Consider the following 20998-nt stretch of genomic DNA (forward strand, 5'->3'; position numbering starts at 1 on the left):
TAATAATGCTAGCACTTTTATATAGCTCTTTCCAGCAGTAGATCTCAAAGTGCTTAACAAAGGAGGTCAGATGTAGACTTTAAAAGAAATATAAAACATATTTATATTTAATTTAAAAAAATACCCTAATGGAAGATTGTAGCTAAGATTTTTAAATGCACACAAATCAGGAAATTCACAAGCTTGGTGGGCTGCTGCCTGGAGCTGGCCCTGCTGAAACCTGAGGTTCATGTCCCTATTGACAGAGAGTTTCATATTATATTCTGTTGACTGGTGAGAAGCTTTGCCTTTGACTTCACTGAGACAAAGATTTGACCCTAGAAAAATGTTTTAGTGGATAGGGCACTGACCTAGGAGACCTAGGCTCTATTCCTGGCTCTACCATTGATGTACTATGGGCAAATTACTTCACCTCTGTGTGCATTGGTTTTCTGTCTATCTTGTCTGTGGTAATTATAACTCACCAGGATAGGAGCCATCTCCTAATATGTGTTTGTACCCTATCTAGCATAATAGGCCCGTGATCTCACTCGTGCCTCTAGATGCTACAGTAACACAAATAAATGATCATATTAAATGAAGCTCTTCCTACTCATGGTGCTGCAATAGCAGGCCACTGGGCTGTCTTCAGGGAAGATCAGGCTTGCAACTGACTACAGAGGTCAATTTCCCCAAGCTGGTGAGCATCAGGCACATTGCAGAAATGATATGTTTGGTCTAAAGGGGGTTGTGAGTGGTGAGTACTGAACTACTTGTACATAGTATGTGATTTTTGGTTGTGGTGGGGAATACACATCTGCAGTGAAATTTGGGGGTCTTCTTTCAGCAAGCAAGAGCTTTGTTTTTAATTGTGCTTCCTGGGGGAGAACTGAAATTCCGAAGGGAGCAGTTGATACTGGCAGAGCTCCACTGCGGAGAGATCTGTAGCACTAGCCCTGCTCAATGTCAACAGTGGCCTGTTGCTTTGGGCATTTGGGACATAGGAGCCTAAGATTATGAAAATGTGGAAACAAGCAAGAAACTACTGTGTGCTGTATTTGGGAAAAAAAAGTGGTTTTGTGTTCACATGATGGGGGGGGGGAAATTATTATTTTTTTGCAAGCACTGAGTTGACATATTTGGTTCATGATGAAATATCATTTATATGAGTATAATACAACCTTATGCTGAAAACCTGGTAACATTTTTACCACGAGCAAGCCCCCAATCTACAACATTTAAGGATGTGCTTAGTTTTACTCATGTTTTAGTTTTACTGCTTCCACAGTGTACTCCTATTAAAGTTAATGGAACTAGTCGCATGCAGGAAGGTAAGCACATGCCTCAATGTGTGCAGGGTATAGATTTAAATTTGTAAATCAAGACAACGTTATTGCAGAAAATTGTCAGTTTCACAGAGAAATATTTTTTCCATTTTGCACCAAAGTTTTTTAGTATACTTTTTTTTTGTTTTAATATTTTTACCTGCAAATGTTTTCATTTGTATCTAGATTCAATTAAACAAATTTGAGGGGAAACAATGAAAATGAGAATTTTTTCTTACCCCATTTGTCAGTGGTGAGACATTTTCTCACACCCCACTGCTTTGTGAGTGCTTTCTCCTCTCTCTTCTCACTCAGAGCCTAATTTTTCAATTCTTACTCCTGCAGAGAAGTACTTACTGAAGAGAGTAATCCCACTGAACTCAAGAGGGAGTATTTGATTGTGTAAGCAATACTCATGAGAGAAGGTTGTAGAACTCGAATCTGAATCATAAGCTAAGCAATTGTGCCAAATGATCAAGGGTGGGATTTTCAAAAGGACCTGACTTCGACGCAGATGTCCCATTGATTTTTCTATGAGAAGTGTGCTCCTAAGGCTGTGTCTACACTAGGGAATTTACAGCAATGCAGCTGTAAGGCCTCTCATGTAGTCGCTCTATGCCAATGGGAGAGAGCTCTCCTGTCAACATAATTTAATCCACTACCAATGAGTGGCTGTAGCTATATCGGTGGGAGAAGCTCTCCTGCCAACATAGCACTGTGCAACATAGCGCTGTGCACACTTGCGCTTATGCCAGTGGAATTTATGACGCTCGGGGGGGTGGATAATCCACCCCCCTGAGTGACATAAATTCCACCAGCATAAGTGGTAGTGTAGACATAGCCTTCATGGGTGCTTTTGAAAATTTCACCCCAAATTCTTGAAGGATGATTTTTATCCTTGTTTGAAGGCTTTCAGCATGACTTACATTATTGTTTCAGAGAACGAATGCACACAGTTAGGCTCCTATTCTGCAAAAATTTAAGCATGTCCTTAATTTTATGTTGTGTGGGTAATCCCACTGAAATCCAGGCATGAAGTTAAGACCGAACTATCTGAAGAGTGCAATAGTGTGATCACCATAACATAAATAGTGGTTGGAAGTAACTGCAGGATTGGGCCTTAATGTCAGCTCATATTTCTATCCCATGGTATCAACCTTCTCTGTCAGTCTTCCTTGTTTCCCCTTTCTGCACAGATTTTTTTTGTTTGTTTAAATGAAAGTTTAGGTAATATTTTTTTCTGTTTAACAAAGAGGCACAGAATAGATATTTAAAATCTACATGATTCTACCCCTATAGTGGCCAGTAAAACAATGGACTCAGAACATAGTCAACTGCATCACCCTGCTGCATGCCCCCAAGAAACAAGGGCTCCTAATCTTTTTCTCTTCCAAGCCAAACGCAGGCTACAGAAAGTAGTCCTCCTAGTGGTTGTTCTGTGAAACAGCAGAGACCCAATAGGGAATCCAGTAGGAATTTGGCTGCTGCTGCTTCAAGCTGTGGTTTGGCACAAGTCCTGTGCAAGGTCTCTGCCAAACATTCAGTTGTTTTTTACTCTTTCTTTTCATGTTGACATTTTATTTTACTGTACCATGTGAGCTTATGACTGTTAGTCTTGATATACTTTGTCATTAGAATTGGGTACTATGCACAGAGTTCTTTGATGGAAGGTAAAAATATGAGCTATAAGTTGCAAATGAACAAATTATGATGAGAGGAAGCTCCAGAAAAGGCAACATGAAGTTCTAGCACTAAAATAGCCTCTGGCTAACTTATCTTTTATGTAAATGAATTTTAATCTCCTTTGCACTTACTTTGAGGAAGAGAATTTCAGTGGCAAGGTTTGGGAGAGGTGAAAAAAACGTGGGTTCCAAACAAAATATTCTAAACTTCTCTTGAACATGTTAGAAATATAATTCTCCAGGACTCAATTAATACAGGAAAGACGATTCAGTCAGACTCTGCAGCCCTTCCCAAAGTCCTTTATTCCATGTGAGTCTGAGATTCCGAGCATGAACCCTACATGTCTTTGCTGAGTAGTCACAAGGGAGTTGCATCAGATGTGGCAGTATTGTTATGAATCAGCTTGACCCCTTTTAAAAAATTACTTTTTCCCCAACACTAATAAAACAAACCTAGCTGCAGTCTAGTTATGGTCTCTCCCTTTCTCTCTGAGTGTATATGAACATTAAATTACAAAAAAAAAAAATCCCAGATGTGAATCCATAAACCATCTGTTTAAAATAACTATTGTGTAGGACTATAATTACAAGTTATTTATTATGAATCTTGGGATCCTATTATGGATTTTGACTGACTCCCAGGTTTCTGATTTAGCAAATGGTTTATGTATATATGAGCCACGTTTCTCGTCTGCACTTTTCAGTGCCCAAGTGCATATCCTTTTAATGAAACAAACAAACAAAAAAACACTCGTATAAAAGCTGGCTTCTGCATGTTGCAGTCTGAGAGGTTTTCTCTTGAGAACAGCAGTATCAAAGTATCTGAGAGCTTTCAACAGCTTCGGAAACAATGTTGACAACACAGATGCTGATTTGATAATATAGCTCTCCTTCATGCTGCTAGTTAACAATTCCTCAAATGTATGGCTTGGACAAGTAATGAAATGTTATGATTACTAGAGGGCAGAACTTATTTGGAAGGAAAGGGCTTGCTGTTAAAATCCATTTGGCTCAATTGCTGGCTCACCCTGCTGCACCCTTGCAAAACTAATGGGGAGGAGAAAGAGAAATTTAAATAAGCAGATTGGTGGTACATGTTACAAGCAATGTTTTGGAAGGCTGGGTGAAACCCCTCACCCCCTCAAGAATTCCTCCTTGTTTGGTAATGTTTTATCTTCTTACTCTTGCACACCATGGGCCTAGGAGATCTGCATTGTATAACACCAGACTACAATAGACTAAACAATGATTTACCAGCCCTGCTTTATCTTCTGTCTTGTATGAATGATATGCATAGTGTTAACCCTTTCCTCCACATCAAGGCCTCCTGGTCTTGAGTTTTGCTAAAAATGTGCTCTTATATGAAAGACTAAAGCACCATAACAGTATATTCAGCAATAGTTTAAGGGCTAAAATCAGTCCTGAAAGAAACAAGTGCAACTCCACAAGCTTCAGGGGAGTTACGCTTGTTTATGTTGAAAGCAAGAGGGCTTTATGGTTAAGGCACTGGACTCAGGAGATTGGTGTTTAATTCTTGGCTCAGCCACAGACTTCTTATCCGACCTTAGGGAAGTCGCTTAATCTGTCCGTGCCTCGATTTTTTTCCATCAGTAAAATGAATATAATAAATAGTCCTTCCCTTCCCCCCCCCCCTTTGTCAGTCTTGACTATTTAGACTGTATGCTCTGTTTTATCTCTTAGTGTGTGTTTGTACACACAGTGTGGCTCGGATCTTTTTTGAGGCGTCTTAAGTCTAGCTACTAGCTACTGTAATACAAATACTAAGAATAATAATGTCACAGCTGAATTTGACATAAGATGTTTGTCCTTTAGAATTTTTATGTCAGTGGTGCTTTCCCCCTTTCTGTGTGCATGGAGAAATCTGACACACAGGGAGGCTTTCAATAATATATGTTGTAGTATTACTTGTACCTTGAAATTCAGAAAAGTTATTCTGTAAAATTCCATGTTGGGACTATCTTTTTCTTCTCAATTATTGCCCAAATTTGGTAATATGCCTTTTCTAACTCTCAGATCTAAGAAGTGATCTTGGAATGTGAAAATCATGATAGGTTCTTATCTACTTCTTCCATCATCATGATCAGTGATGAAGATTCTACAATCATGATGTAGTTGAAAATGTTGTTGATGATGCATGAAGCAGCGTAGGATGCAACTTGTCCTGCCATTGTTTTATTAGTTCTGTGGTGCCGATGATAATAAAAACTTGTCTTTGGCAGTGAAGTAAGCGGATTTAAATCAAATATATGGGGCCAAATATGAAATCTTTAATCAGGACCCAATTGCACCCCCTTTAAATGCAAGCAGAAGGCTCATCCTTACACCCATCTCCAGTCCCACCTCCAAACTCAGAGGAAGGTCAGGATGTATGTGAGAGGAGAGGGAATTAGTGTGCTCAGGGGAGGAGTGGGTGGGCAGGATGTAGAGTTATGGTAGAGGGGATGCAGCAATCCCCTGGCAATCAGGGAACAAAGGTCATCCAAATTGGGGTGTAATCCTTTTTGGTCACCCTCCCTGTCATCTGCAACAGTGATTCCTCCTTTAAATTGGAGTCCTATGGGTAGTTGCCAGCTGTTGATACTTTGGTAGCATGGCTCCAATGGAGCTATATTGCCCCAGAGCAGAGGAGGCCCATGGATACACAGGGTCTGCCTGGATCACCCTTTCCTCCTGCAGATACTTTGAGATTCATGAAGTCTATAAATCAGCTTATATGATCTGTATTGTATTTTGGCAAGTCCTCTCTTACCACCATTGCCCCCATGAAACAATTAAGCAGAAATTTTTCTAGGGGTATAGTGTAGAGATTTTCTTCCCTTCAACTCCGCCAGGGGATTTTTTTTTCCACAGGAGGGGGTGATGAAGCCCTCAGTTTTTACTCAGCCTTTTCTGAGGCAAACTTCCATTAAATTAAATGAGGATTTGCATGAATCGTTTTGAATATGGATCTCAGGATTTGGTCCACAGGTAGCAGATACTGTGGGTTTGATTCTGTTCCCACTTACACTGATTTCAGCCTGGATCAAATCAGTTTAAGGCAAGAGTGTTACATTGGTGTAAGTAAAAGCAGAATTTGGCATACTGCATTGAATAAGAAGTTGTAGAGCCAATTTCACTAATGTGCTCTGATTGCTTTGTGCCAATCCAGCATTGCAAAACTGCCATTAAACTCAGTTTAACTGGCCGATTAAATCCAGCTTTATGGTTGCTTTGCAACACTGGAGAGGTGCAAAACTGGAGTAGTGTGTCAGTGAATCTGTCACACTAGTTACAATCTGTTACAATAGTCATGTTTCTGACTACAACTGCACATTCGTTAACAACTTTAGGGCCTGATTCTTATTTACACTGATTTCACATTGATTTCAATCAGGGCCGGCTCCAGGTTTTCTGCCGCCCCAAGCGGCACAAAAAAGAAAAAAAAAAAAAAAAGGCCGCGGCAGCGCGATCGCGCCGCTCCACTCTTCGGCAGCAATTCGGCTGTAGGTCCTTCGCTCCCAGAGCGACTGAGGGACCCGCCACCGAATTGCCGCCGAAGACCCCGGACATGCCGCCCCAACAGCGCCCGAAGTGCCGCCCCTTCCTATTGGCCGCCCCAAGCACCTGCTTCTTTAGCTGGTGCCTGGAGCCGTCCCTGATTTCAATAGTTATTCCTGGTTGATGCTGGTGTAAGAATCAAGCCCTTTCTACTCTCCACCAGATTAGGCAGTGACTGTGAGAAGATTAAAGTTGTGATTTTAAGTCCAAGAGGCTTGTAATAAAAGCTTTACATTTTCCTTCACAAGCACCTTGAGCAAGGCCACAGGAAGCAAACGGAGGCAAAGGGGTGATGTGCAGAGCCTCTTGTGCTTCAATTTTCTGAATGACATTTTTCTACCTCTTTGATTTTTTTTCAGTCTCTAATTAAGCCATAAAATCCATTGAGAGACACACTAGCATCTGGTAAATGGCCACCTGTGTCATTTAATGAACTGGACTAGTAATTATAGGTGGAGTTCACTTCAGAGGGCTAAATTTAAGACAGGAATTTCAAGTAGCAAAATTTTACTTTAAAAAATAAATGTTTTTTTTTTTTCCTTTTCCCTACCGTTGTTCAGTGCTAGGGTTGTTCAGTGTAGTTGACAATCACAGGGGAAAATCAAAGATTGAGGAGCTATTATTAACCAGACAATGGATAAGCCCCTTCGTTTTCAGTTTAAACCAATTTTTACTGAAAAATTCCTGGGTTTTACAAAAAGTGATGTTCATTTTTTTTTCCTGATTTTTCACCCTACTTTTGTATCATTCAAATATGTAAAAATAACTTGTTTTATTAGGAAAATACAATACATTGCATGAGATATATGTATTACCTGTGTGTGTGTATAGGCAAAGCTGCCTGTTGAAATAAGACTATGTATTTGTCTAGGAGATGCACACAATAAACAAACAGAGGCACGCACGCAAGCTCTGAAGTGCGTGCGCATCTGAATGTACTGATGAATCTCACACCCAGCACGTACACATTTCAAGCTGTTAGCAGATAACAGTTTAAAGATTTGACACTCTAAAGTGGGAAGAAAATGAAAATCTGTATCAGAATACGTTTCAGAACACAAGGAAGTATTCAAAAGTTTTAAAAAAACTAAAACAGGAGAAAAGGATGAAGTTGAGTGTATACGCTGCAAATGGTATGGCCTAATTAAAAATGTAAATATTTATAGGCTAATAGTTCTAGGTCTACAATAGGAAACTTTATTCAAATGAAAAGTTTTATTTGGGGATTAGATACATTGTTTTCTTAAACTCTGAGGTGGCATTGAGTTTTGAGTTCTGTTTTAGTTCTGCAGCAAATGACATTGATGAACAGAATTCAAAGCATTAATCCACTGAATATTTTTCCTGCCTGTCTTTCCGTCCACCAAAATAAACCCCGATATTTACCCAGAAAAATTATTAATAGTTTTTGACACTGATTGTCACCTGTTTTTGTTGTTGTGGCAATAAACACTGATAAATTCCTGAGAAAAATTGAACAAAATAAAAACTGAAAACGAAGGGCCCTCGCAATGCTATACATTCCTGTGTTAATTCTTCTTAGTATATTCAGTGGTATACTTCACCTTGGTCACTAGCTTTTCTTTATAGGATGGTGGCAGTATAATATGCAATTATTTTACCCTCTTGGGTAGTCTGATGATTTCTGAACAGTTTGAGGACAAGGCATAAATTATAATAACCTCTTACTAAGAAAAGCATTCTTGGCAATATCCCAGCCTATCAACATTGGCACATGGCAAGAGGGTTGTGTGTTTTTCTTTGGGGTGCAGACCTCTCCACCAGTATCTGTGCTTTTGTCACTTTCAGATACACTGCACGTTTTAGTGATTCTATGGGACTATGTCTTGAGAACCTCAGGGAACTGCAGAGAGTGCAGATTGTGGCTGCCCACTTAAATGGGATTTCCCACATGGAGTACATCAAATATGTGATCTGTGGTGGTTACCAGTTGTTATCTAGGTGGAGGTTAAGCTGTAAAGCCCTATGTAGTTTGGATCCTGGACAATTTAGGAACTGCCTGTATCTCTCATGATCCCAAGACAGATGGGATAAACTGAGGGCTCAAGCAACCAGCTCTCTGATTTAAATGAGTTTGGGGCTGGTGGCAGGTTGTTAAAGGAAGTTCTGCACTAGCTTGGCCCCTTGGTAGGGTGACCAGATGTCCCGATTTTATAGAGCCAGTCCTGATATTTGGGGCTTTTTCTTATATAGGTGCCAATTACCCCCCACTCCCTGTCCCAATTTTTTACACTTACTATCTGGTCACCCTACCCCTTGGTATGATAGATCCCAGATCTGATGGCCTTCAGGTCATGTTGCAAAGCTTATTTGTTTTCCTAGGATTTTCCTGAGGGGACTGGGAGTTGAGAAGGATTTAAAAATAGATAGTTTGGGGGAGGGGTAGGACGGGAGAAACTTTAACTGCTTTTGTGCCAGCTCATAGTCGAACAACAAAAAAGAGAGAATAATTTATTATATATTTCTAAAGAATTGTTATTCTCAATTATTTGACCATGCACTGAGAGATGATACATTAGAACATTTTGGGCCAGTGGTTGCTCCATTGAAGTCACTGTAACCACATCAATTTATATCAGCTGAGTATTTGGCTGTGTATGTATACTTACGTGTGTATGCTATGCGGTGTATAAATTCATGTGTGTACTGTAAATCAAATGCAAAAATAACCCTTGGAGTGGTTGTCCTCTGCCTTGCACTTTGTGTAGTAATTTACACCAGTGCAGTGTAGGTGAAAGGCAGTGGAGAATCAGAATTCCTGTGTTAACCCAATGTAGAAACTGACACATTTAAACACAAAAATGTTAGGGAATGCAAAAGTTATACTTGCAAAATAATCTTATGGGCCCAATACTGGTACTGAGTTGCTCCTGAGAGGAACCAAACCCCCTCAATTCTCATTGAATCCAAGGAGTTTTAGTTTACTCAGTACAGTGCAATACTAGGCCCTAACTGAAGAAAATGTTTACTGAATACAAATTATTCATTACATCATCTTTTAGTCTTTTTATTTGCAAATTATGTATTAAATGATTGGATCTTAGAATCTCCTGTGTATGACAACTAGTTAAACACTGATTAACCCTTTAGCACTGGACAAATGAATCACCAACAAATGGATTTGTTGTTGCTATCACTTTCCCAATTAAGCAGCATTAATGAGCATTTACTCTCATGAGGCATGAAATCTGTTCCCTGGGAGATGTTCAAACAAAGCAGCAATCCCAAATAAATGTAGCTGTATTAAGACTCTGATTTAGCAGAGCACCTAGGCATGTGCTTAATTCCATACCTATTTAGCAAATAATTGAGTATGTGCTTAATTTTAAGCATATGCTTAAATCCCACAGACTGCAATGAGACATAAGCATATATTTAAAGTTAAGCATGTGCTTAACTTTATCAGGCCCTACGTGCATTGTTATGTGTGTACAAGGCTTAAATTCTCCCTCAGTGTTTCCCAGAGTCCTGGGGCTCAGGGCTTTAGCCTGTGGGAGGCACCAGTGCTCCCACGGGTTTGAAAATATTTACCGGAGCTTTGCTCTGGATGGCTCTGGCTGAATTTAAGCTCTGTGCGTGTGTGTGTGTGTGTATGTGTATGTGTGTATATATATATATATATATATATATACAGTAGAACCTCAAAGATATGAACTGACTGGTCAACGACACACCTCATTTGAAACCAGAAGTACGCCATCAGGCAGCAGCAGAGACCCCCCCCCACCCCAAAAAAAGGGGGGGAGGGGCAAATGTAGTATAGTACTGTATTAAATGTAAACTACTAAAAAAATAGAGAGAGTTTAAAAACAAAGATTTGACAAGGTAAGGAAACTGTTCCTGTAGTTGTTTAAATTAAGATGGCTAAAAGCCGCATTTTTCTTCTGCATAGTAAAGTTTCAAAGTCAATTATTAAGTCAATGTTCAGTTGTAAATGTTTGAAAGAACAACTATAATGTTTTGTTCATAGTTACAAAACTTCAGAGTTATGAACAAGCTCCATTACTGAGGTGTTCATAACTCTGAGGTTTTACTGTATTTAAAACTGCTGTCATTTTAGAAATAATAGCAAATGAAAATGCTTGAAACACTTTTGTTAATATGGCCCTATTATCAGAGAGTTGTCTCTGTGCTATGAACTTTTCATAAATATCTCCTCACTTGGCATTTATATTTCTTTTTTATTTTATACTGAATCCATTCAAAACCAACTTAGTTATTATTTGGCTTGGAACTTTAGACGGTTGCACTTTAATTCATGTACTATTTGGGACTGTTGGACAGTTGTGCGCAAATATTTTTGTTCACACAAGGAAGTCTTGGACCAGGTACTCCAATAGTTTGAAATATAGTTTACAAAAATATTATCATTTCTACAGTATACCAAAAAGTAATATTAGAATGGGAAAAGGAATCACACATTTCCTTTGGCATTACTTTATCTAGGTTAGATCTCCTTTTAATGTTGTGCTTTCCGCCCTCCCACCCTGGTCCTCTCTTCTCAGTATGTACCATAAGGGAAAAATACTGCCTGTTTCTATGAGGGGATTTCTGATTATTTTGAATCACAAAGGTCTCTTGTCAAGCAGGGAGTGACTTACTAAACCCATATTTCACTTTCAGAGTGTCATGAAATGGAGAATAAATGTTTGATTTTTGCTTTCAACAACTTTTGCCTTTTTTTTTTTTGCCTAGAATAAGGAAGTGACATGCAAACGAGAGAAGTGTCCGGTGCTTTCCAAGGAGTGTTCTCTGGTCATTAAGCAGAGAGGAGCCTGCTGTGAGCAATGCAAAGGTGCAGTTTCCTTCATATATTCTCTTTTTTAAAAATAGTTTCTCAGTTCTTGAATTTGTTTTGCCAGATGCAGAGTGAAGTCTAAAGCTTTCCATCTCTGGCTACTGGTGGCCCCCCAAATGGCAGTAATTTTAAGAAATCCCCAAGCTACGGGGAGATACATAGTTATAATATGAACATGTAAATTAGTTAGTTTCCAAGATCTCATAATACCTTAAAACACATTTTTGTTTCTATTTCATTAGTAGTGCTTTATTATTATGATGAAATTATAATAATATTCCCAGAGGAAGGATGCCAACGTGAGGCTAAGCACTAAATGGAAACAAAATCTTAATAGCATTAGTGAAACAAACTCCAAACATTTGGAAGGACTGCCAAGTTTCCCTCAGAAGATGAAGAGTCCTTGCTGCTGCTACCCTATTACATATTCATTACTTTTCTATTCTGTCTCCCAAATAATTCCCTATTTGATATGAAGGAATTCACCCTTCCCTTTCCAAAACTTGTTTTCTGCATGTTTTCATTGTTTGTTGTCATGATCAACCAATGTAAAGATCAACCCAACCATCATTCCCACCACATCCATCAGAGATTGCTGTGGTCAAAAGTAAAGTGATAGCTGGTTTGAACATTCAAGCAAACCTCTGTCTTCCCCGTATTAGAGATTTCACATTTCACACCTACGGGCTCATAGGTTTCTGGCTGGCTGGTATTCTTTGCTGTCTCCTCCAAGTGAATAAATAGGCAGATGCTTACTCCATATACTTCCAGAAGCTCCCTCATCCCCTGTTTTTCAGTGATGAAAAAGAGAAGTGCAGTTCAGAAAATAACATGGCAACTGCTGCTATTTCTGCATATCTGTTTAAAACAAACATCCCCCTCACCAACACAGTGTATTTTAGTTATTGAATTCTATTAATATACATGATAGCAATGAGCCATAAATCTTCTAAAAAGTTGAGACTTTAGTAAAAACTACTTGCATCTGGGGATAATTTAAACTAAAATTTCCTAAAAAGGGAACTAGGCAACAATGCAAACAACACATGCTTAATTCTCAGCTAGCATTTTTCATCTTCAAAGTGCTTTAGAAATTGAATTAGCTAATTGTTAAATTCCCACTTCTTTTTTGTGGGGGGAGGTCCTTTACTATATAATACATGAACTGTGGTAATAAAGAAATATGTTCTTTACATAATTACCATACTTATACAAGTGATGCATTTTGTAATTAAAATCAGTAGAAAGTGTGTCTTTTTTTTTTATAGTGACACAGTGAGGTAATATGCCATAAAACATTGTAAAACTGTTGAGAGACTGCTCAATAGTACTCAGTTAATGAAGTAAAGAATTTCCGATTCAGCCAGCTTTTACTTTCTCTCTCTCTCTTTTTTTTAAATTCCCCAGTGATGGTAGGGGTGACTTTGGGAGGGAAGTAGGATAGAATAAATTGCTGGGGAATTCTGAATCCAAAACCTAATGCAAACATTCTACCACCCTGCCGGAAAAAATATAATGGCAGGAAAACAGACTACTCTATAATTCAGGCAGAAGAGACATGATGGATATGTATTTTTCCTGGATGGTTAAAGACATTTGATGGCTGATCTATTTATGCTTTGCCTCTGTAGTCCAGCTTTAGATTTCTGAACGTGCCTGGCAAACCCAAATTCATAGATTTGTCTAAAACGCCGACACTTTTTTTTTTTTTTTAAGCCAAGGAAAGGGAGAGGCCCACCTTAAAATGACATTGAAATTAAACTGTTTCCTAAAAATGTATGAATTTATAGTTACAAGTTTCATTGACACAAACTATAAATTATATTTTGCTTTAGCTTTACAGCATAAAAGTTCCTAAACTATGTTTTGAACTGATTGGAAATCAAATCCCCATGTTCATACCAGATGCATAGATGGTCGCTTTCTTGCATATGAAATTACATACAAAAAATCCAAGTTAAAATACATTAAGGTTACGAATTCAAGGACTCAAAAGTTAGGAAATGCAAAAATTTAAGGTTGCCCCTGGAACCTTGATTTTCCCTGCTTGTGGGTCTTTCCTGTGTAATGAATGAGGCAGAGGTTTGGTGAAAAAAGTAGTATGTAATTTAAAACTTGATCAGAACACACATGCACAAGGGGCAGAATTATGTTTGCAGGGGGAACCTTAAATTCTGGAATTTTCTATCTCTTGAGAGCTTGGCTTTGCCACTTAAATAACATAATTTTATATTGTAATTTCTTAGTGTATTTAAAGTTTTTTAAAAAAAGGTAACCACTATTGGGTAAAATTGGAGGGCCCCCCCCACAGCATACATCATCAGCAAGGTTTGAAACCTGAACCTTCAAAACTGCTTGAGCTACAGAACTAACTGGATTAGCTGGTAGCAAATAAAGACTCTTCTGCCTGTTGGGGGGTAGGGGAGGAAATAAGCCTCTGGGATATGTCTTTGTGGGGAGCCTGGTTTTTGCTTTGTCTCTCTTGCCCTCCACCCAGCAGGCTGGGGAGAGCTCCTGTCCCATGTGGTGGCCCCCAAAGGGGGTGTGTGTGATCTGCTGGGGCCATGTAGTGTGTCTGGGTGGAAACTGGGGATCCCACTTCCCTCCCTCTTCCTCTACAGCTCCCAGGATGTACCCCTGCTTTGGTGGTAGCATGGGATATGGCCTCAGAATATTTGTATTCAGATATTGTTTTGGTAAGCTGTTTACCCCCCCCCCCCAAAAGGTCCTGAGCAACTCAAGCAAGAGAAATAAACTGTTTAAAAATCATCATTTCACATCTCAGTTAAACCTGAACAACATTTCCTGGGCCAAAGAAAAGGCACTTCTTGAGCCCAATGGATTTCTCCATGCCTAATTTCAAAGGTCTATTGCAAACAATAGTGGTGTTAGAGTTTCTCAACAAGTCACCAGAATCTTTTATAATGGAAAGGGTTGGGCAACCAAAACATAGGGGTTGTTACCAATTTCCCTTGTAATATTCTTTGTTAATGCCAGGTTTCCCAACCTTATGTAGAAATGTATGGTTGGCTATTGTCATTTAAAATATAAAGGTGTCTATAATATCATGAACAAAAGGTAGGGAGTATAATTTCAAAATTGGCTTTGTGTATGAAAGAAGAAGCCAGTTTCAAACAGTTTGTGATGACCATAAAAATAGGCGGGAAATCTGGTTGTTTTGTTTTATTATGTGGGAGGCCTCCTAATGATTTGATTTTGAGGCTGTAATACTTCCAGTTATGTAGTCCATGTCACCACAGCAGTTGAAAATGGGATTTTATGCATTTGATTGTGCATCCAGCTGAGCACTCTGCTGAATACCTATGCATACCTATCTATGCACACAAAAATAATCAGAATTCAAAACATTGTGGGAGAATTTTTCCTTCTCCTAGCTGCATACTGAACAGTGATCCCTTGCTACTAATTGCACACTTGTGTGTGATATTTAAATGTCTTCTAGCAGTTCTTCTCTGCTTTCACTGAAACAACAAAAACCTTACCTGCCTATGCAATGAGAAAGCTGCTGAGATAAAAACAATATATTACCCTTAAACCAGTGGACTCTGGGAGGGTGGGGGCAAGGGGGGTCTGCAGATTATGTGTAAGGGGTAAAGATTCTTCTTACCATAGAACAGTGGTTTTCAGCCTGAATCCCAGTCCAGTATGTCCTGTCACTGTAGCATGGGGGGGGGGGGAAGTGCCTTTTCTCTTCTCTCATTTTATTCAATACATTTAATGAAAACATATGAGGTCATTGAGGATTATAGAAACGGATTTGGCAGCTTTTTTGTATTTAGCTGGACAGATGTCATTTTAATTTGGGGCTCTCTCCATCTCTAAAAATAAATTATTTGCTCTCTGAATAAGTGTTTGTTATTAGTGGATCAGAGATGGATAAGATGTGTGTACTATAACTGTGAGCCATACTCCACTCTTTGTTCCTGCTAATGTGCATCTCTGCTGGATGGCTATGAGAGTGCCGTGCAAAGATGTAGTAGGTGGGACGCTAAGGGTGTTTGTTACTCTAAGGGCTTGTCTACACTACCCGTTGGATTGGCGGGCAGAGATCAATCCAGCGGGCGTCGATTTATCGCGTTTATATTGACTGCTGAGCGCTCTCCCGTCGACTCCAGTACTCCACCAGAACGAGAAGCGCAATCGGAGTTGACGGGAGAGCATCAGCTGTCGACTTACCGCAGTGAAGACACCGCAGTAAGTAGATCTAAGTACGTCGACTTCAGCTATGCTATTCATGTAGCTGAAGTTGTGTATCTTAGATTGACCCCACGCAGTAGTGTTGACAAGCCCTAAGTATGTTTTATGTTGTTCTAGGCTGAGTCTGGTGCTATCTTTTACTTTTCTTTATATGCAATTTATTCTGTTCTGCACTTGTTCACTGTTAATGGTTAATTTTAAAAATATTTGGTAATGATTTAAGTGTTTGTGACATATGCTCCATTGATAATCCTTAAAAATAATCCTATTTTGTAACAGAAGTGGATTATAGCACAGGCAATGACATTGCAAGCCTTCTTGAATATCAAAATATCTAGACTTATAATTCACAAAAACAAAATGTTTGGAAGGGATATTAAATTTCACGATTCAGGGCTTAAAACGGTCTGTAACTATTAGAGATTAGAATGAGCCCTAACATTTCTGGGTAGGAGAGTGGGCGGGGGGGAGGGCAGATTATTCTATATCTGCCTACTGTGGTGTTTCTACATCTTCCTCTGAAGCATCTGGTTCTGGCTGCTGAGGGTAGGTCTAAACAGCATGGCTGGCTCAGGTCAGCTGACTTGGACTCATGGGGCTCGGGCTGCAGGTCTGTCAAATTGCTTTGTAGATATTTGAGTTTGAGCTGGAGCCTGAGCTCTGGGACCTTGCGATACTTTTGTGGTAAGACTCTTACAATCTTTGCATGTGGATAGATCCCATTTTTTGTGCTTATCTATTGCAGCACATACTGTATGAAATGTGAAATTGTCCATTGTTTAAAGACTGTACAAGTTCAGGAACTAGTGGTGCTCTAATCACACATTTTGTTGTTTTACTGTGTTCATGTCAGATTATAAAAGAGTGGAATTCATTTGACCACATACAGGTGAAATATAGGGCATCTGCGAAGGTGAATTTCAGCTGCCAAGAGAGTGGGGGCAGAGGGCAGACCTATATCTCCGTTATGTCCACTTTCACTATGGTAGCAACTGTAGCTTCTTGGACAATATTATGGGGCCATGTAACGCAGATCCCCTGGTCTCTCTCCTGACCCACCCTCCTCGTTGCTATGCACATTGTACTATGTAGGGCTAGTGCAGAGAACTACTCCTTGACACACAGGGCTGTGGAGGGGTCTTTATCAGTAGCCCCTCATGCAGCCCAAATTCAAATTGAAATGTTGTGGTCCTCTGCACGAGGGGTAAATATTATCTCAGCGCATTCTTAAGCCAAATCCTCTGTCACCCCACATTAGTAGCTGGATTGGGAGTTGGAAATATGCATGGTGGGCTGAGGTAGCCTTCATAGATTACTATGTGGCAACTTCCTTGACAGGAGGAGGAGTAATGAGGGATTTATGCAGATGTGAATCGCTACCTGCATCCCACCCAGGTGCTGTTATGCTATGCTGTTTGCCCCGTAGGAGGCTCCTGCACATCCACATCCTGCGTGCAACGGCACTGCAGTGGTTCAGCTGCAAAAAGGGACTCTGTGGCTATGCAGGAGGGAGCTGGATTTGTCTCTTTAATGTTGGGTGTAAGTGGTGTGGAGGACATTGCACAGGCTCTCTGCTCTGCATGTATATCACACCAAGTGAAGTATAAGCAGCAGAAACAAATGAGCCTCTCGGAAACATGTTTTTTTGCACACAAATAAAAAACAGAAGAGGAATACTAGCTACATTACTTATGCAGAATTGTCTCCACGTAGAATTTCAGCATTTGCCAGGAGGTGTCAGTGATTCTTTAACATTATGAAATATGTGAAAATAGATTTAATAATATCCACATATGGGATTTGCAGTTCTCTTAACTTGGCCAACAGGTTTAATGTCAGTGACATACAGCTGAATTTGCAAGGGGGTTTTGGCTTGATCTGATATTTCTGTGCTAGTTTGTCTGGGCTTTTCCCTGAGGAATAATTTATCAAAAAATAAATAAAACCTGTCTTGTGACTGTTTTCTTTATCCTGATGTTTATTTTTCATGCCAATAGAGAGATTTCTTTTTAAATAGAAGGGGAGGGAAAAAAAGAAAAAATAGGAGAAGAAAGATGCTTTAGAAACGGGGGACATGGAACCAACCTACAGTATGTTAATCTGATATTTTCTCCTGGGACTATGGGAAATTACTTGTCTATAGAATTCCCATTAGCCTAAAATAAGCACAAATTCCTGCTGGAATCTTGCTGGGCATTGTCAAACGGAGTAATAAAGTCCTATTTTTAATGAACTCCCGAGGACACTGTCTAAGCCTTAGTATGCTAGTCCATCTTTTCCAGCCCATTTTTTCTCTTTGGAGTCCTCCTGTCATGTGCTGCTGGGGAGTAGGAGGAAAAAAGTTTCATTAAAATTCTTATTCGGGGGGTGGGATCACGAGTGGCTTACTGACTGTCCAGTTTGTCTACATGGTAAATGGAACAAAAATAACTCTATCGGTTGTAATTCACATCTTTAGTTACATCTGTTCAAATCTGTGTGAGAACATGATTCTTTTGGAATAAAAGAGCCCTATTCTTTTTCTTTTTTTTAAATGGAAAACTGTAAAAAATTGATCTAAGTTATTTCAAAATAGGGTACTCTCATTCCAAAATAAGTGTGCCAACACACACAGGGTATGTCTGTACCTGGGACTCGCGCTAGTGGAGCTCAAGCTACCAGGCTAAAAATAGCTGTGTAGACATTGTGACTCGGACTGGAGCTCGGGCTTTCAAGCCTGGGGGGCTGGGGTGTGTTGGCTTGAGAGTTCATGCTCCAGCATGAGTGACAATGTCTACACAGCTGTTTTTTAGCTTGCTAGCACTGCCAATACAAGTCTGTGGACCCAGGCTGGGAGGCTCATTCCCAGATGCAGAGTTGGCAGGGCCTGGACCAGCTAGGACCAGATACTGGCCTGCTCCCTGATTAACTTTGCTGCTAGGCAACCAGTGAGCCCAGCTGCACTGCCTTGGAACTGACAGAGTGGCCACAGCTCTGGCTGGCTGCTAGTTTAGCCACCCTGCTTATATAAGCCCGGCCCCCACAGCAGACCAGTGGCTGCTTAACTTCTACCGTGCCTGCAGCTGTGCTTGCCCTTGTTGCAGCCCCATCTCTCCTCTGGCTTATGACTCTGGTTGACCTTATGGTTCTAACATTCGGCTGCTGTCTCTCAGGTACTGATCCCTGGCTCTGCTTCTGGCTTATGACTCTGGTTTACACTTCTGGCTCTGGCCAGGAAATAACTAAAGCTGTAATAACTGACACAACTAAAGCTGTAATTTACAGCTCATTTAGTTATATTGCCTCCATTTATTATGTAGATAGTCTAGATTTAGGTCCTTATCAGTTTGCCTTTATCAGGTTACTTTAGCAGCTATTGAGTAGTTTTCACTTAATAGACCACAATGGACCAACTTCAAAAGATTCAGTGGTTTGGTTTGGTTCAGATAAGCAACTCAAAGTTTGTATGCTTATCCAATACTTATCTGAACAATTTGGACCCAGGTAGCTTATAGGAACAAAACCGCAGATAACGGAAAGTTAATATTTTACATTAATAATAAACCAGCATTTCTAAGAGAAGAAATAGGAGGGACTGTAAATTAGGGTCAGAATCTTAACTAGGTAAATCAGCATAGTTCCACTGAAATCAGTCTAGTCTGGTCCTTTATGCTGTCCTTTCAGTATGTATTAATCTGAGATAACTAAGTATTTAAATACTTAAGCTGAGTATTTAACTTGAGCTCTGGTGTTCCTAGATTTTTATACTTGGTTCCCCCCGTCGGATAATAAATGGCTAGCAAAAGTTGACTTAATCCTGGTGAGAATTAGGTTTATAGGATCTTGAAGAGGGATTCCATCATGGTCTGTGATTGTGCAGAAGAGAAAGCAATACCTTCACTGATAACATTGCACATATTGCTACTTTCTGAGCTAAATATGGTGTGTGTTCAATCATGTAGTAGGCAGAATTCTACCTGGATGAATAAGCTTATTGAAGCAGAAAGGGTTTTACTCAGCTGATTTCAGGAGAGTCTCAAACTTCCATAGTATGATTAAGTGGATTCGGAAGGCCCTGCTTTGTGTTTGCAGTGTCAGCTGAAAGATGTGTGTATTGAAAGTAAGAGTCTGGAACACTAGCTGGTATGTAGTCTGTTTTCTTTTAATTTTGAAGAATGTGTTATGGGTGTAGTTTTGGGAAGTACAAAGGACACAACTATGGGCAAAGGGGCATGCCTCTGGTCAAAAGAATATGAACACTTCACCTGGGCTATTGTAACTACTTTCTCTCCAGCCTCAATGATTTTATCCCGTCTTCAATCTTCCCAACATTCAGCAGTTAAAACAATCCTACCTTCTCAAGGCTCTGACCACGTCAACCCCCCTTCGTTGGCTCCTTGTCTCTTTCACTTACAAGATTCTGGTCAACTAAAACCTCTGTCTGCATCTCACCTCTCATCACTTTGACACCTGCACTCTGCCCCCTGTTCTGCAATGTGGATTAGTCAAATCAAAACAAACTAGGATTAAATCCAAATAAAATTCTTTACGGGCTTGTTTGCTGATATGTACTGAAATAGGAGTAGTATTTGCCACTTGGCTTCCTAAGTAAGAAAGAGACTGAGAATGAAATCCTAGCCCCACTGAAATCAAAGGGAATCTTAATTTAAAATTGCTAAAATTTTACCCTTGTTACCTTTATTAGTTTCCTAATTTGCTTTCAGATTTTGCACAGATTTTTCAGATTTTGCACAGAAATATTTTTCTACTAAGAAGTTATATGTTTAAAATGCTCATCCATAAAGAAAAAGATCCGTCCAGAGTCTCATTAACTGTACATACAACACACACAAAACTGATAAGCAAATAGCTGGCGTTATGTTGCAGCCAGTCCCACACTCGGATATAGAGCTCCATTGTGCAAGGTGCTGAGCACTCGGTCTTTGGTCCTTAACTTGCAGAATGTGAATGGTTCCACTGCAGTACTTGAAATCAAGCACATGCTTAAGCGCTTTCCTGAGTGGGGACCAGAGTGTTCAGCAATTTGTAGAACTGGGCCCATATTGAACTTCCAGAAGTCAAGAAGGCTGAAATGGTAAATCACTGAAGTACTTTTGAAAATCCCACATTTAGGTGGCAAAATATGGATTTTGAAAATGTTGGCCTCTGTGTACAAAACAGTTCAGAATAACAATGTGAATGTGTTGTCTCAATTTCTATTGTTAATACTGAAGCAATTTATTTTGAAGTGACAAAGGTTTTATGCCATTAAGACATTTTTAATAAAAAATACAATTTTAGTCCCAGAGGCTGCAAACGCTTATGCACATGTTAACTTTAAAACAATGGGACTATTCATTTGAGTCCCTTTCACATGAGCAGAGTTTCTTATCTGCTTAAGTGATTGAAGCATCAGGGCCTTCAGTTGCAATATTGTG

At 39.7% G+C, this 20998-nt stretch overlaps 1 protein-coding gene across 2 annotated transcripts in view; it reads left to right on the top strand.

Moving 5' to 3' along the window:
- LOC112117057 (BMP-binding endothelial regulator protein) overlaps positions 1 to 20998 on the top strand; it is a 209443-nt gene that overhangs the window by 15775 nt on the left and 172670 nt on the right. For both annotated transcript variants that reach the window (XM_026663488.1, XM_026663489.2), the window contains one exon: positions 11261 to 11360. In XM_026663488.1, coding sequence (XP_026519273.1) covers positions 11261 to 11360 — 100 coding nt within the window. The remainder of the gene's footprint in view (positions 1 to 11260; positions 11361 to 20998) is intronic.

Source organism: Terrapene carolina, unplaced genomic scaffold, assembly GCF_002925995.2.
Source record: "Terrapene carolina triunguis isolate 2854851 unplaced genomic scaffold, T_m_triunguis-2.0 Scaffold33715, whole genome shotgun sequence".
NCBI lineage: Eukaryota > Metazoa > Chordata > Testudines > Emydidae > Terrapene > Terrapene triunguis.